We start from the raw sequence: 16,434 nt of genomic DNA, 5'->3' as shown, positions 1-16,434 counted from the left end.
TTGCTGCTGTATAAATTCAATGATGAAATCGTGAAACAGACTGTGGATTATAACGCGGTCTAATCGGCCGAGGTCAGACAGTTGTAACAGAACACAATTTGTTAACAATCACGAACCGACAACGTACTGACAAAGTTTCTATGTTCACAGACTTGCTTATATTCTGCTAGAAGGTTCATCCTACAAATTCTTGGCTACTTTGGTACATCTCTATAAGGCAAGACATCTGCTTGACTCGTAAATGTCAGACATATATACTTCATTATGAGAAAACCTTCTTTTACAATAGACAGTTGGCTCCAAAACAAATATAACTCTGCTGCCATGAGATGCCTTACATAGATGTGGTTTCACCTTGAACCTGACAGAAGAGTTATTACTCTTAGAGGGTAGACAGATTTAAATGGTTCATTCACAAAGTTATCAAAATGTATGAATTCATGAAAATTCGTACTAACAATAACTAATCAGAGCGAAATTGTTTTTGCTACCAAGCTGTTAACGTGTTATTTTCTGCTGTACAAATGGGCATTTTTGAATGGGATGTGATTGTGACTTCTGGGTCTCTTAGAGGCAGCCTCAGGCGGACACTCAAGCAACTTCAGTTTTTACACTTCCCCATTGGATTCATCTTTCAACACTAATGGTTGCCACTTCCTGCAAACTCTCTGTTTTTGTGTACAGGAAACTATGTAGGTATTAAGCAGCAGTTTATTATACTGTAATTATTGCAAAGAAGAAAAGATAGGAGACATCGAAGGAGTTTGAATTTTTTTTTTTTTTTGCACTTGTTCGACCACTATGAGTCATGGATAAGGAAATGCAGTTCCATATTTTCGCATTTCAGCAAACAGATTTGAGAAATTTGTTCATATCTCACACTAGAGTAGACACAATAAACTTGTAGCCAATCACAGGGCTTGCGGTCTGTGTCGTTCCATTGCGTAGTTCCATTTTTGAGGCTATACGTACGTAGGCTTCTGCAAAGGTACAGGGATACAGTGTAGGTTTGACCTAGAAGCAATAAGGAGGCTTTAAATGATACATTTCTTTAATCTATATTTTCTTCAATCTAAATAACAAAACAAACAATAAATCAATCCCAATGACAAGTATTGAATCGGTCTCCAAAGCCTGATTTATCTTATTTCTCTGCTCTCCTGCTTCATAGATGTCTCAAACACAGTTAAAAACACATCAGTCAGCCGTGCTGTTCCACACAGGGATGTGTTTCTTCAATATGTAGGGTTATTTGAGTCAGTCCCACAAGTAATTCTCCAGCTGTGTATACACCCTCTAGCGTCAAATCATATCTATCCACAGCTAGTCCCCCAGCAAAAAAAAGAAATAAAACCTTTACATCTTTTGAGAAGCATTTGTTTTCATCTACAATTAAAGATATTCACATGACAGCCATTTATCACTGAGTGAGGTTGCTAATGATTTACCACAATCACTTTGATAGTTTTACACAATGGAATGGAATAACTACCAACAGATGTTTTTACAAGTGTCGAAGCTAAGAAAACTTTTTATAATCATTATTATTGGTTTCATTTCATTTTATTGTTTTTTTGAGGGTGGGGGGGTTCTCTTGCCTTCATTAAGATGGGACAGTGGATACAGTAAGATATTGGGAGCGAGAGTGGGGAATGACATGCAGGAAAGGAGCCACAGGTCGGACTTGAACTTGGGTCGCCTGCTTGGAGGACTAATAGCCTCTGAAAATGGGGCGCGTCCTAACTGCTAGACCACCAGCGCCCTGTTTAGAACAAGTTTTAACTGAGACATATCAGGAAGTATGTTATGTGACCTGTGACTTAAACAATGATCATTCATAAAGCGTGTGTGCTATAAAACATGTAAGCATAAAGGAATGTAGGAAATTCAGATACCAGTCAAATGAAACGGCCAGCAGGTCTCTCCTGTGGGTGTGGAGGGGGCTTAGCGGCTTTGATCGCATTCACAGGTAGGAAGAAGCTGTGACCATGGAATGGCTTGAGCTTCAGATATACACTTTGAAAGTTGTTTTATATTTAAAGATAGCCTTTACATTATTGTGCACTTGTCAGCAATATGACAGGATGGATGGTTGCCTTGTCATTTACAGCCAACGAGATGAGAAGCATATTCTTTTCCCCTCAACGACTTGGACCACAGTAGTTTTCATTTTAATTGATAGCCCATCAACCCCCTTACATCTGTTTAAGCTCTCACAAAACCATGTCTTTATTTCAAAGGCCTCAGAAGGGAGCGAGGCTTTTATCTCTTCAAGTGCAAAGCCCCCTGACTCCTGCACTAACCAAGGCTGTAATAATGACATCTCCTGGAGGGATTTGATCTCTCGCTGAGCCCACATTTCAACTTTCTACTTTCCCAATTAGCCAGCTCGAGAAATTAAATGAACCCCCTGCAGCTCTGGATGCTGCCTCAGATATATGTCTTTGCTATTAACCAGCACATTGTAAACTAAAAGAGAGTCTGACAAGGAAAGGAAGCTCGAGGATAAAGTGAAATGGCTTGAATGTCCTTTTTTTTTTTTTTTTATGTTCTGTGCTCTGCAGATATGAGCAGTAACACAGCCGGGTAGATTTCAGAAGGAGAACCACTGGAACTATTTTTGACACTACAGCCTCACTGTGGTGCACCGTCTCCTGGGATGCCTGCATGTGTGAGGGATGATCTACTGAATGTTTTGATAAGCATCAGAAAATGGTATAGGAGCAAATCTCCTATAGCTTGAAAAATACTGCACATGGGATACACATCATCCAAGGCCGACAGGATGGGAGGAGCGGTGTGTTAAATAACCGTGACAGACATGATATGATCATGGAGGAATAAATTGAATTATTGAATTACTGCTGCAGTGTGGATGGCAACACCCCTCCCCAAACATGAAAGACCTGGTTTAAGGAGCGTATGACATAACCGAAATCCTTGTATCTTTCCAGTCTGTCTTCTCTTTTTTTTGTCTTTTACATCCCTCTTTTCTTTTTATCCATACTACCTTCCATCCTTTTTCTTTCTACGGCACAGAGTTCCCACTTCATTAACATGCTTTAGCTGGGTTTAATTACCTTGGGGTGTCTGATAAGAAATGATTAAGTATGTGAGCGTAAAGTCATTAAGGCAAGTTTTTAAATAAGATCTGCAGAATTATCTCCTTTTTGCAGCTTCTGCAAAAGTCTGCACTCTGGTACTCTTTCACCTGCAGGCCGTGGAAACTAAACATCCTATAACAATGAGATAGCAATTACTTCAACATTTCTCTGCATGATGGCCAATAACCAGCGGATTTATCCACAGACTTACATTGTGAAAAGACTAAGGAATTACTTTTTTTTCTTACTCTTTTCTCTAATATATTGAATAGATTCTGCATAACAGGTCATTCCACCATACTTGGCACAGCACACATAACCACCATAAATACAGATCCATTGGAGAGAGACCCAGACGGCATTTTGTAGGGGGCAAATGAAATCTGAAATACAGACGCAGCTACACTTGTTGTAAATCTGTGAGTGGGTTCTCACACTGATTAATGATTGGGTTCAAGAGCTGTTGAGGGAGCATAATCTCTTGACTATGACATAATGAGGGGGGGATTTGATGTGTGGTTGATGGCAGTAAGGGAGTTAGTTGACTTGTGTTTTGTGTTGGTCGAAAATCTGCAGATTCACAAATTTGTAATTGGGGAGTCTTGATAAAAGATACACCATTAATACTGCAATTTTGAGATGGTAAAGAGCAGTGACAGAATCATCAACTGTTAATAATCAATAATCATTTCTGTGTGCTTTTTATGTTCTGGTTCCAGCTGCATTAAGTTGAGCATTTGCTTTCTGTTCATTGTTACTCATGACAGTAAAGAAGTGTCTTCGGTCTTGGACTGCTGGTTGGACAAATGACAGAATCTGAAAACGTCACTTTTGGAGTTACACTCAAAACCCTGAATTTCAGTGGGAGATCCACAAGTTTTTCACCTTGACTGTACCCAGGATTTTATCCCGCCCTTGCAGTGCCCTGTTACATTTCTGTGTGAAGTAGCGGTGACCTGCTCAGCTGATAATAGTCAGAAAAACTCACCAACGCGAGCAGAAAGGGGGGGGGGGGCACGTCATGAGGCTATTTCATATTCTTCACTGCTTGTCAATATGTTCTTTTTCACTCATACATCCAATTACATGTAGCATTACATATAAAGGCAAAAAAACTCTCAGAGTGTCTGACTTGTTTGTTTCATCCACCATCTTGGACTTTCCACAAAGCCCCGTGATGAACCTCCTTGCCTTATTTTTTGACATCTAGACTAAAACGTTATACAATTTATCATTGTGATGTCAGCTTGTTAGTAGGATTAGAAAAAATAGAGATAAACATAAATAAGTAAATCTACAGCTTTAAAAACATCAAACATCAAAATAAAACTCAAGGTAGCGTACAGATGTAGACTCGTTAAATGAATGAAATATACTGTTAAATTATTTGAAATAGTAATTATTAAATAGAACGATTAAGTATTTGACTTGGTACACAGAATCTGCAGTCAAAAGAAGAATCATGAAACAAGGGATCCCGGAAGGGATTAGTCTTCACAGTGCAAGTCCACCTCGAACATTAAAAGACACACACAGCCTGAGGGGCAGCAGGCCACCAGGTAACACGCTGCTCCAACAAAGAGAGACAATCTGACAAGCTGCAAAACTGCCCAAAAGGGATTTTCTACAATTCCAAAGAGGCAGCCGGTTCTTTCCTTTGTCAAGTGGTTCAGTAACATATAGGATATCATACCATAAGATAATGGATTCCACTCAAACACAAACTCCTTGTGTCTCCTTTCTCTTTTTTTTTTTTTAATGGATCGTTTCCAGCTAACAAAGATAGCCTAACTGGCAGCTAACAAACTAACAGCGAACCACGCTAACTGACTGCTGAAAACTAACTTTCAAAATAAAAGGACACAAAAGGAGAGAAGTTTATGTTGGAGTGGAATCCAGTCATTTTACGGGTAGAGCAATAAGACCTTTTCAAGTGGATGATTTGCAGTGATTAAACAACTTGACAATAAATGTACAGGTTTGATAGGCTCGTGCATATTCAATCATGATTTACATATTATTATATTACCGATCCCAGCCAATTATACTGCTATTGAGGCTCAGTTATATTGAGAAAGCATGTTTTGGAAGATTTGCTGCATTTGCTCACAGTATCAAAGTTTCATGAGGTTATAAGCCCGTGTCAGTAACTCAGAAACATCTGTTGTAACTCACTGTGTCTTCCTACATATCACATGAGCTTAACTAAAAGCTGCTCCAGACCTCCACCGCCCTCAGTATCATCATGGATTAAAGACAGTTTTTCTTTTTTTAAAACCCCTGGATTATTCCCCATGTCAATGTATACTCCGACTCCAAATGCCGCATTACAAACTGGAGTTCCTCTGTTCCTCCCTTTAATTTATGCCATAAACAAACAAACAAACAAACAAAAAAAGAACCACACATTTCTGGGTCATAAATTTGCAGTGAGCTCTCTGGAGCATCAGCGCTAAGCTTTGTTATTCATGCTGCTTCCATCCCCTGCCCAGTACAGAGCTGCTGCCTCTGTCTCCAGTCTCACATCAGTGAAACACATCTGGACTCTGTCATATTTCATTTTGTTAAACACGAGGACGCAGCATACAGGCAATTATAGCAATCTAACCCAAGGGAGAAGTGTAGGGAGAGGACAGCACTGCATGTATGAAAATATGAATGTATGTGTTTAAGTGTGTTTTGTGTGTCCTCGTGTTTAACATGAAACCAATAACACAGCCATGCATGTATTCTCTTTATTCCCTTATGTATGAGAAGCCTTTGCATAAATAAGAGATCTCTGCATTCCCCTTCCTTTTGCTGCATGGCATAAAAAAAAATCCATATCCTTGTGCAGAAACCACAGAGTGTTGCAGAAAATGCCAATGACATTCTGTGTAAGAGACAATCAAGTGTAATCAGCAGCATCCTGCTTTAGTGTCCAAATATGTAAACGAATCAGGAGTGAAAAACCACATCTGGAAACATTTGGAGTACAACCTAAAGGATGATAAATGTCCTGAGCAGCCCTCGTTCTTCACGTTGCCCAATAATCAGCACCAATGGAAACGCACTTGGCCCGCCCCTGCCGGTCTATTGTGAATCTGCGTTCAACTGGAAACCACTCTTCCAGCCTTGGCACCAAAGTGGCGCACCACGACATGCACAGCTAAACGAGGAGTGCGCCTTTGAAGATGCTTGATCGCCAATCAGCGATTTCTGGTAAGAGACTTGCTGTTTTAGGATTTTTTTTGTGTGTGTCTTTTCCTTCCCCTCCCGATCAGTTCTTCTCCTGTCTTTGCCTCCAGCGGAATATCCGAGCGTCTTTTGTGCTTTGCAGTCGCGTCTGATTCCATTTTGACTCCTCAGAGGCTGGTATCGAGGTAAAGCAATGGTTTTAAGAAGTATTTTTTATTGCGAGGCTGATGGGTTTAGTTGCGGAGTTGTTATTCTAAACGGGAATTAATCGACGGACAAGAGTTTTGATGTCGGGAAGGCGGTGTACTTGGAGCTATGCGCACTCCAGTCCGTGAAGCCTACTTTTATCCGTGAGATTAAAAGGATCATCTTGTAACAATGTGATGGACATTTTTGGGGGCTTTCCATACATATCTGATACATCATCTGTCGAATAGGCATATGAAAGGCATAAAGTACAAAAGAAAGCATTATTTTAGAGGTGGTTCTATTAGCTAAAGTTTGCGATGCTGTCGTGAATAATCCTTTTATTGTAGGTTAGTAAGACAATTCAGAGACTTGCTTCGTGCATTTGAATAAATGTGCAATTATTACTACACAGCGTCGAGTTGTAGCGTTAGTTATGAAAGCATGGGCTTCGTCAGGCCGTGATAGAGGTGCATGTTTTGTCATCTGCCTGCACCTTTTGAGCCTAAAAAAAAAAAAAAAAAAAAAAAATCCGTGTGTTCTCTTTGTGTTTGGGGCGAGATGTGTCGCTGTGGCTCTGGACATTTTCAGGGCACCTCCAAACTCCACAACAGCACATTTGCTTCACGGGCTTCTCCAACAGAAGGGAAACAGATGCGCCGTAATGTCAACAGTCGATTACTCATGCAACATTGCGCGAAAATCTGCGCCCCCGCAAGCTCGGTGAGGACTGAGCGTAAAAAAAAAAAAAAAAAAAAAAAAAAAAAAAGCCGGCCTCGTTCCTCTCCATCCTGCCAGACCAGCAGCTTTTCTTTTTTTTTTTTTTTTTTGTAAGAGACAAGCTGGATAGTTGGCAGCTTCCTGTTCAGCACCGCAGACAGAGAAACAGCCCGACCTGTCCGCACCCACTATTGGTCAACGTGCCCGCTGCCCTCCTCTCTCCAAACACAGAGAGAGGTCCGCCCACGCTTTATCAGCTCTTGTGCAGGTTGACTTGCGCTCGCCCAGGCGGCATTTGAGTGCTTATTGGATGTGATATACTGACAAAGTCGTCATAAACAGCAGCTGAACGCCGGTGTGCTGTTTGCTCAAAGCTCAGGTGCAGAGCTCCGTGTTCCACTTCCCCTGGAACTGCTTGTAATAACTTGAATCATAAAAGCATTTTCCTTAAAGGCCTTCATCATCATTATTTTGACTGCGAGATAAACACCCAGAGCAGCCACTGGAAGCCTCTTATTAACTGCAGCTCTGAAAGGAATTTGTGCAATAAGTTATTCATGAACCTAAGCCCTAAGTCAAACACAATTAGACGTGATTAGTCAAATTAAATACCTGGCTCCAAAGCACAATCAAGGTGGGAATGCTAGAGTCAAAGTAATCAGCCTTATTCTGCAATTATTCTTCCCCACATGTGGCTGAAACTCATCGGCAGATGTTTGTACTGTAATCATGATCAGTGTTGCTGGCGTCATTGCCCATAGGACAACTGCTTCCACTATTGCGCTGCTTAGTCATAAAAAGCAATGCAACATATTCAGTTGCAGAGAGTGTTGGTGTGTAAACAAGCTGCTAATGGCTCATATTTTCCTTTTGTGACGTGCCGTGTTTGTGAAGGACGCTGTCATTTTGAAGCACAGCTGCGTTGGTTGGTGGTGATATGGATTTGGGTGGAGAGCAGGAGAGAGAGAGAGAGAGAGTAAAGAAGGAAGAGCGAGGTGGCGAGAACATGCCTGCTGGCCTCCTGTCTGGACACATTACGTTTTCATCGGCTGGTGTCACACCGGCACAGCTGAGTGTAGATAAATATCACTCCTCCCTGTTCCAGCACTGTCAACTTGGCTATCCATCTCTGTTTCGCTTACATCATTGTATTTATAGATCCAGTAGCAGCAGAAAGATGTTATCTGTTGGTTTACTGACTATCTGATGACTAATACTGCATCTACCTTTCGTGCAAAAAGAAGATGTCAATACTCTTGCTGTAGGATAATCTCAGACACAGGGCTGGAGTAACACAGTATCTGTCATAAAGAAACATTTAGCCAAAGAAACCAATCAGTTTTACGACGGGAGATTACTAAGCCCCTAATAAGTAGTTATCTTTGATGTTAAACATTAATTTCTAAAAAAGTGTAAAAACACATGTAACTGCATTGTCCGGACTGTGAGGTGTTGTTCTTCACATTTGATTGACAACAAGTCACCAACTGTCATTAGATTTTAATTCAAGTGTTGCTCAATAAAGATTAGAGTCTGTAAAATGTGGCATCATGGTGTTCTAAGTCTCACCCACTTATTATACCAACAGAAGACGCATCAAAATCAAACCGATACATAACACAATATCACTTGTGATATAAACTAGTCCTGTTATATCAGAGCACTCGTAGTAGGAAGTTGGAAGATTTTTAAAACCTGAAAGTACCAAAACTAGATTTGTACACCTTGATGCCCTTTACGTTTCAGTTTTATTTTGTAGTGTGGTGTTGCATATGATAAAATCATTCACAAGTTAACAAAAGATTTGTTACAGAATCATCCATGGGCCGTTGTGTGGTTTGCCAGTTTTGCAGATAATCTTGCTTTGTATTACAAATCTGGATTAGATCTGTAATCTCTTCGTGAAATGAACTTTGTTGCTCTCGCTGACAGTTTAAACCTTGTGCTCATCGTGTGAAACATTAATTTAATAGTATTCTTTTTTCTTTTTTTTCTGTCCTGCCAGGTTAAGTGACAAGCCTGCAGTCGAATCACCACCATGATAGCCACAGGTGGTCTACTGCGCATGAATCGGCGCCAGGACTCCCTCCGCTCCAAAAACCGGGCGGAAAACAAAAGGAAGCGGAAATCCAGGAAAAAGAAGAAGAATGACATAGTCGTGGTGAAAGGGAAGCTCAATCTGTGCTCCCCGGCCGGTTTTGTGGCTGGTGTTGGAGTTGTAGTTCTCATGGTTGGGATTTCCATGGCTGTGCTGGGCTACTGGCCAAGCCAGAACCAGCAGCAGTACCAGGAACGTCGCAGAACTGGAGTATACCACGCCAATAGAATGAGCTTCTCCAAAGGTCAGCCAGTTTCCACCAACTTGACCAGTGGTAAACCTGTGTTCAGCCAGGCAGAGGTGTTAAACCAGAGCCATTCCAACAGCAGTACACCCTCCCGCAACTGTGGCTTCCTGTGTGACTTCCTGGATAACTACCTGTACTCGGACAATCTGAAAGTCTTTGGACCACTGGTGATGGGAATTGGCATTTTTCTCTTCATCTGCGCTAATGCAGTCCTCCATGAGAACCGGGACAAGAAAACCAAAATTATTAACCTGAGGGATATCTACTCCACTGTTATAGACCTGCACAGCATACGGTCCAAGGAGTACTCGCCTCTAAATGGTTTGGTGAATTACACCCAGGCAAGGAATGCTGAAGGCCCGTCTGGGTCTTTCCCTGCAAGTGGGATGCTAACTCGCAGCTCATGGCCCTCTACTGGACTCGGCGTCCATGGTGAGTTAGTCGTTGATGAGGTGTTAAGACGCCCGTCATTGGCCAGCAGACCTCGAAGCTGGTCAAGAGATGTCCAGACCTTTACGGATACTGTCTACAGCATCTACAGGGACTACAGCAACAACACCGAGCAGGCCCCACAACCCCGGCAGTGGGAGACCACCTCCATCGTAACCTCTTCTGTGAACGCTTTCACCCTCCCTGTGATCAAACTGAACAACTGTGAGGTGGAGGAGTCTGAGAGGGTCAAGTCAGAGAGACACTCAGAGGAAGAGGTCATTATTGAGGCAGCTGCTGCAACTATTAGTGAGGAAGGACAACCCAGCAGCAGCCAGAAGGACTGGATGGATGCAAAGGAGAAGGACGCTTCGACGGTGGATTCCCCCCCACCTCATCAGAGCCATGAGGAAACAACCATAGACATAGCTGACCAACAGGGGGAGCCACAGGCTCAGCCCCAACCACAGTGGACCCAGCTGTTTCCTCCATCACCTGTTGCCAGGGCGATGGGGTCACGGCTGTCTCTCAACTCCCTCACGGATCAGCCCAGGTCTGTACGGCGCTGCAGCCTGTCTGTGACTGTGTGTCGTCAAGGCGAGAGAGGCAGGCGCTTCAGCTGCCCTCGTCTGGAGCGCTCCAACAGTAAGGGCTACATCAAACTGGCTGATCTGGGGGGAGAGTCCTTCGAAGCCCCAGACACAGACCCTTCTTTAATGGCCACAGAACATGAAGTAGCAACAGACACAGCAGCAGCAGCTTCGATGGCACCAGTGGAAGTAGCTCAGGGAGAGGACGATGCAGTGACATCGTGTACCTCTGCAGAATCTTAGACTCCTATTTTTGCTGATGAGCCTCTAAAACTCTTTGATGTCTTATTCTTCTGTTCCTACCTTCTTGTCTATGTGAAGCTGGCCATTACAGAGGCAAGGAAACATGGAGAGTAAGCAGCTAAGGACTATTGAAACATAGCCATGAACAATCAAGAGCCAAGCTCTTTATAAACACCACAACCACCGCTCAAACTTCAGATGTAATTTTTCTATTTTTTCAATGTAGCAAGAGCAATACTAAAGACTTGTAAGAAGATTTAGAAGAGATTTGTATGAAAAAAAATAAAATCTGATGAGATAAGACTTTACTTTTCTTTTGTATGAAGGCAAACATTGTAGCTTGTAGAATTGCCAAAACCGTCACTGAGACCTGCTGTCTGACATGTTGTACTGTAGCATCGACACATGCCACAGAAAACTAAATAGTCTAGTTTTGTTTCTCTACATTGTTATGTGAATACCACGTGAAAAAGGTGAACTGAATTGAATCTCAGGTAGAGTTTGGTTTAGGAACAGGTCCTTGAGGACAAGGTCTCCCCTCTGTGCACACTTGTTTATATGAAGCATTTATGGTTGAATAAACTTGCCTGTAACACCTTCTGTCCCGTCTAGTAGGTGTCTCTGTGTGATGTCAGACTAAACGCATCAAATGCAACATTGCCTGTTTGCGCACAATCATTTTAACGGAATTACGAAAAACATTAAATTGAGAAGATGAAAACGGTCTATGAGTGATGAAGTTTGGCAACCAGATGGTTTGTTTACCTGTTTAAAGTAGCGTCTCTCATTACTGGAAAAGAGGGCATCGGTATTGATGCTACACTAGGTGTGCTAACGGACCTGAGACCAGTAATCTATAAGTGACCTTTACAACCGTCTTTTTGATTGCTGGCCTTGTTATTAAAGCAGGCGGGGGATTAGTAAATCCATACAGTTGAACATTTAAAGCAAAAACCCAGGAACTATTGTGTCTCAGTAAGCAGATTAACCAAAATGAACCACTACCAGCAATACTTGGCAAAAATGTGACAAATCTAGGTTGAGAGTTGACAACTGCAATAGCATCATTTCCGTCATGCACTTAATGGAAATATATTCTTTTGATAATGTTTCAGGACTTTCTTTGTTTAGATTTTCCCCTTGGTTTGACATCTGCTTTATGTGCTTCTTTGCATACAACACTAAATTTGGGTGCAATATGATGCAAATGCTTTTTACGAGGCTTGCATTAGTGGACAGTATAAATCAAGTCGTCTAATTCCTATAAGAAGGTGGTCCTTTTCTTGACTACATTATATGCTATTTATAGCTCTCCACCATTTGTAATGGGGAATAATTGTAGTTTTCTATTGAGCTGAATTGTCTACTTACATACCTTATCAGGCTACTTACCAGTTTGGCTAAATTCTATGCGTTAGCTGTATCTAGTTGCTAGGGTCTAGAATGCAAATCTAAAAACAACTGTCCTCAAATGCAGCCTCCAAGATGAACAAAAAGTTGAATAAACACTTTAGACAGATGTTGGATTTCTCCAGCCCTGCATCTGAATTTATCCCACACAACAGTTAAACGTTATAACCTTCACAGAGGTCTTATTGCTAAACTGCTTTTCATGGCATAGCATTGCCTAGCATCAGCATTAGCAAAGTGCACCTAATAACCTAGTGTCTAACCAATAACCTGACAGTATTTGATGGATTTTTACCCAAATAGACCCTTATATAACATGGAATCAGTTCCAACTCGACACAGCTACACAATGAATTGCTGACTACACACAACTAATATGCCATTTAAAAAAAACTACATTTTAACATACTCTATGTAACATGCTGGGCTTTTACTTGAAAGTGTGTACAGTTTAATTTAGACATTGCTACTGTTTGCTTGTTTAAAGCAGCCAAGTACTTATTTCACAGGTTGAATTAAATATTTATTTCACTTAATTTTAATCGCCTAATTGTTGTTAATGCAAAAAAAAAAAAACCGGGTAGTCTATGTCTTGAACCTACCTGCAGGTTTGGCCATCAGTCATCTTTGCAGAGTTATCTTGAAGCATCTCCTTTGTAGCTCAGCCTAACACGGCCATCTGGTGGTCATGTATCATCAAACATTACCCCCCCCCCGGTCTAAAAGCTACCACCAGGGGGCACTGAGGCTATTCTGGTGGTGTCGTCATCGTGGGGCGTGCCTGCTTAGGAGCACTATGGGGGCCGTTTTTGAGGCAGGAGGGGGGCGGGGTTAAGTCGGTCCGTCTCTGGGAAGGTTTTCCACAGCAGGCGCTTACAGGTGTCTGCTCCTTTCCACCCGGACGAGCCGCGTGTCGGGATTCCTTTCTCTCCGGTTACACACACTGCTGTCAACTGCTGTTTGGGAGGTTGTTTCTGCTCACATAGAGTCAGGTAAACTTTCTCACTTTTGTTTCTCTTTGTTGTTGTGTGTGTGCGCTGTGAAGCACTGAGAAAACTTACCTACATGTGAGGACGGTCGCTTGACAGTGAATCAACTCAGTTTTGCATGATTTGGACAGCATTAACATACCGTTAGAGGTGGTTTGCATCCGAAAAGGGTGATTTCCCTGACTTTTTTTTTTAACCTGAACTGACTCAGTTGTGTTTTTTATTTCATATTTCATGTGTCTTTCTGTGCCAACACCGGGGGTTTCCAACACATTTGACTGTGACCTGCTGCTGCTGCTATCCTGCTGACTTGGAATGTGAAATGGTGAGTGCTTACAAGTGTTCATTCACAAATGAGGGAAGTAAAGACACTTCACACATGATGTCTACAAACATGTTGTACAGGAACTTGTCTGACTGAATGTATTACAAAGAGACATTATTTTTTTTAGCTGCTCTAAGTTCAAATGTAGGTTAAGGGTTACATGAGGGGTCAAAATGTTGCAGAATAGCCTACCTTTGTTTTAGTGAAAATGTAGCTCTACTGGTTTGAGTAGCAGCTGCTTAAAAAGTGGAAGTATTTTAAAATAACTTGTCTCTTGGCTTTTCCCTGCATGGTGCTCAACACAAATCTTAGCTGTTTCAGATGTCTCTGTGACATTTGATCTGTGGACTTCTGAACGTGCTGATTGTGTTCTTTCAAGGTGACGTGTCTATCTACGAGGACTATATCAGCGTTTTTCTTAACTCATCTCTCCTCATAAGTGCTGAACAAGAACTCCTTGACTCACATGCACACACACACACGCACGCACACACCTGATCAAAAGTTTACTGGGCACAGTCAGACAGTTCGGAAATGGGAAGTCCTCACCGCATGTGTTTCCCTTTAGATTCTCCCCGAAATAGACTTGTGCATGAATCAATGAAGGAACAGCTTTTAGTTTGAATACTTTCTATCATGGCTCACACGCTATTAAGAGCTACTTTACTGAGTTGTAATTTTGGTCCATACGGCTCAGATTAAGTCTTATTTGATTTTTTTTTTAGTGTTTTACACACAAGGTAGACAATTGCTTTTTACAGTACCCTATGGTCGGTCTTACAGTCCAGTAGCTTGAACAGATTTATGAAGTTGGATGATGAAGGTGGATGTGCAGGAGCAGGGAGATAAGGCTGGGCAAAGTCCAGGAGAGCTGTCCTGTTCGTTGGCTGATTGTATCGTGTACAGTTTCTCTCTGTAAGGTGTTCATGAATGGATGATTGGAAACTGCTGCTGAGTAGGTGCTTTTGTTGTCTCTAAGAGGACCCTAGTATGGAAAATGTACCTGCTCATGCCCCCCCCCCCCCACCCCCCCCCCCCCCCCCCCCCCCCCACCCCCATGCTGTAATTATATTGAGAACTTGAACCAATGGCAGTGGAACCCCAGACAGATAATTGTCTAATGCTTCAAGTGGTGAAATCTCTCACATATAGCCAAAGCTAATACTGTGTGAGATCAGAGATATAAAAAAGGGGAAAAAAATGTGACAAGGTGAACATAGCACCTTAAAGCCCTTTATAAAATGTGACTTTATTTCTTTACCATCACAGTAACAATCTGTCAGGCATGGTGACGACAGGGGACACAACATTGCTATGAGTTTCCCTTTCACAACACATCTAGCTGTTATTGTGCGATATTTTGAATCTTAAGAAGTCATATTATTTGTGTACACCTCTTTAAACCTCTGTGAGGAGTAATTTAGCTCATAATAAACACACTAAAGTGAATATTGATGCCTCTTCCACAAACACAAATGAGACCAGCAGCATAATACTTTACTATTTTTATATTGTTAGTTACTAACCCTTTAATGTCTGAAACAGCAGCTGCAGGATATGTGTCAGATGAAGCGACCAGTAGCCTGCTGAATCAGCCACTTTTATAAAGAAAGTAGGATCAGATTTAAGAATTACAAACATATGTACAGAATAGGGTCAACACATTCCTCACAGGAGCTCCAGTGAGAATTCCTTAATTTGGCTCTTTTCCCTCTGTTTTGGTCTCCACCATCTCCTGAAGTAAATATTTAGTTATAAGACCTGTTTCCACTGAAAGGAGCTGTACATACACAGTATCAGAAAGTGATGCTATGAGAGCAGTAAGTGTGAAGCTAAACAATAAAGTTGTGAACCGGACAGCTAACAATTAGCAATGAAGTTTTGATGGGAGCTGCATAGTCATTATTCTCTGTAAGTTTGTGCCTACAAGCAGCCCATTTTACACTGTCACATAGGATACTTGTGTGTGTCACAATCATTTTGATTGAAGTGACATTAAACTAAGTGGGTGTGGTTTGATTAGATTACAAGTGACTAAACCACCCACTTACTGTTGTTATATCTTTATTGCAAATGCAACCAATCAGTGATTTGTGAAAGGAGGAATGTTGCATCATGTTATCCAACGTAGCCCAGCCCGTATTTAGACCAATGAGAAGGAAAGTACAGAAGGCTCATCTCAAACAGCCACACTGTGTCAGAAGAAAGGAGTGCAAACCGGCACTTTACAGACCAGATGAACACGGTCGTAGCCGTACATACTGTAAATTTATGTGATGCCAGCTGTTACATGGGAAAGTGTATTTAAATTTTGTGGGTGACTATGTTTCTGTCCATGTTTTCCCAAGCAGGGCAACTGGAAGACTGGAAGGATGTAATTATGGGCAAGCGGCAGGGAATTTCCAAAATCTAACTTTGACTGGAAGGCAAAGTGAAACAAAAGTGAAACAAAACTGTACATTTAGTCGGACCATAAGTTGAAAACTATAGAGTATGAAAGTGTTGTTTATATGGCGTTAAAAACAAAAGGGAGGTCTTGAAAACCTACAGTAGAAAACATCTAGTTTACACCTTGTTGACCTTTGTTTGGAATGAAGGAACGTGTTCCTTTTTAAAATATCCAATTTAGTGCTATTCCATAGCTGTCTGTTATGCACCTCCTCACATCAGAAGATGTTACAAAAGATTAAACCTTCTCCCTGTGGCTTAAAGATGGGCTCTTTCATTCTCACAGTTCTAAATTATTCGGCTGCAGACATGTGATAAAGACTATCTCCGACTATTTCTCTCAGGAATCTAAATCAATACTATTGTAGGGTCAGCTGATGATAAGTAGCGCTGGCATTGTACCGGAAGAGAACACATTATTTCACCTGATGCTCTTTGATTCTGTGACTCACTGTTCTCCTTTGAACA

At 41.6% G+C, this 16,434-nt stretch overlaps 2 protein-coding genes across 17 annotated transcripts in view; both read left to right on the top strand.

Moving 5' to 3' along the window:
• Positions 1-6,152: 6,152 nt before the first annotated feature.
• Positions 6,153-11,394, top strand: LOC132979423 (transmembrane protein 200C). Of its 2 annotated transcripts, none has more exons than XM_061045196.1 (2): positions 6,153-6,305; positions 9,193-11,394. In XM_061045196.1, exon 2 carries the CDS (start codon positions 9,226-9,228, stop codon positions 10,792-10,794), a length of 1,569 nt encoding a protein of 522 aa, XP_060901179.1. In that variant the 5' UTR covers positions 6,153-6,305; positions 9,193-9,225; the 3' UTR covers positions 10,795-11,394. The 2 variants fall into 2 exon arrangements, with proteins under 2 accessions (XP_060901179.1, XP_060901180.1); XM_061045197.1 differs by lacking the exon at positions 6,153-6,305 and adding an exon at positions 6,344-6,466.
• A 1,645-nt stretch (positions 11,395-13,039) lies between these two features.
• Positions 13,040-16,434, top strand: part of LOC132979426 (band 4.1-like protein 3) — a 54,020-nt gene continuing 50,625 nt past the window's right edge. For 13 of the 15 annotated variants that reach the window (XM_061045217.1, XM_061045218.1, XM_061045226.1 and 10 more), the window contains exon 1: positions 13,416-13,518. The gene's annotated coding sequence lies outside the window, so the exon portion shown is untranslated. Of the gene's footprint in view, positions 13,197-13,415; positions 13,519-16,434 lie in introns of those variants that run through there. The other 2 variants (XM_061045222.1, XM_061045216.1) reach the window with 2 other exon arrangements.

This window comes from Labrus mixtus, chromosome 8, assembly GCF_963584025.1.
Source record: "Labrus mixtus chromosome 8, fLabMix1.1, whole genome shotgun sequence".
In the NCBI taxonomy this organism is placed as follows: Eukaryota; Metazoa; Chordata; class Actinopteri; order Labriformes; family Labridae; genus Labrus; species Labrus mixtus.
The sequence above is the reverse complement of the archived record's forward strand: the minus strand, read 5'-3'. Positions and strand labels throughout refer to the sequence as shown.

Excerpts from the sequence above, each read along its gene's own strand:
- LOC132979423 (XM_061045196.1), top strand. The coding sequence starts at position 9,226 with ATGATAGCCACAGGTGGTCTACTGCGCATGAATCGGCGCCAGGACTCC.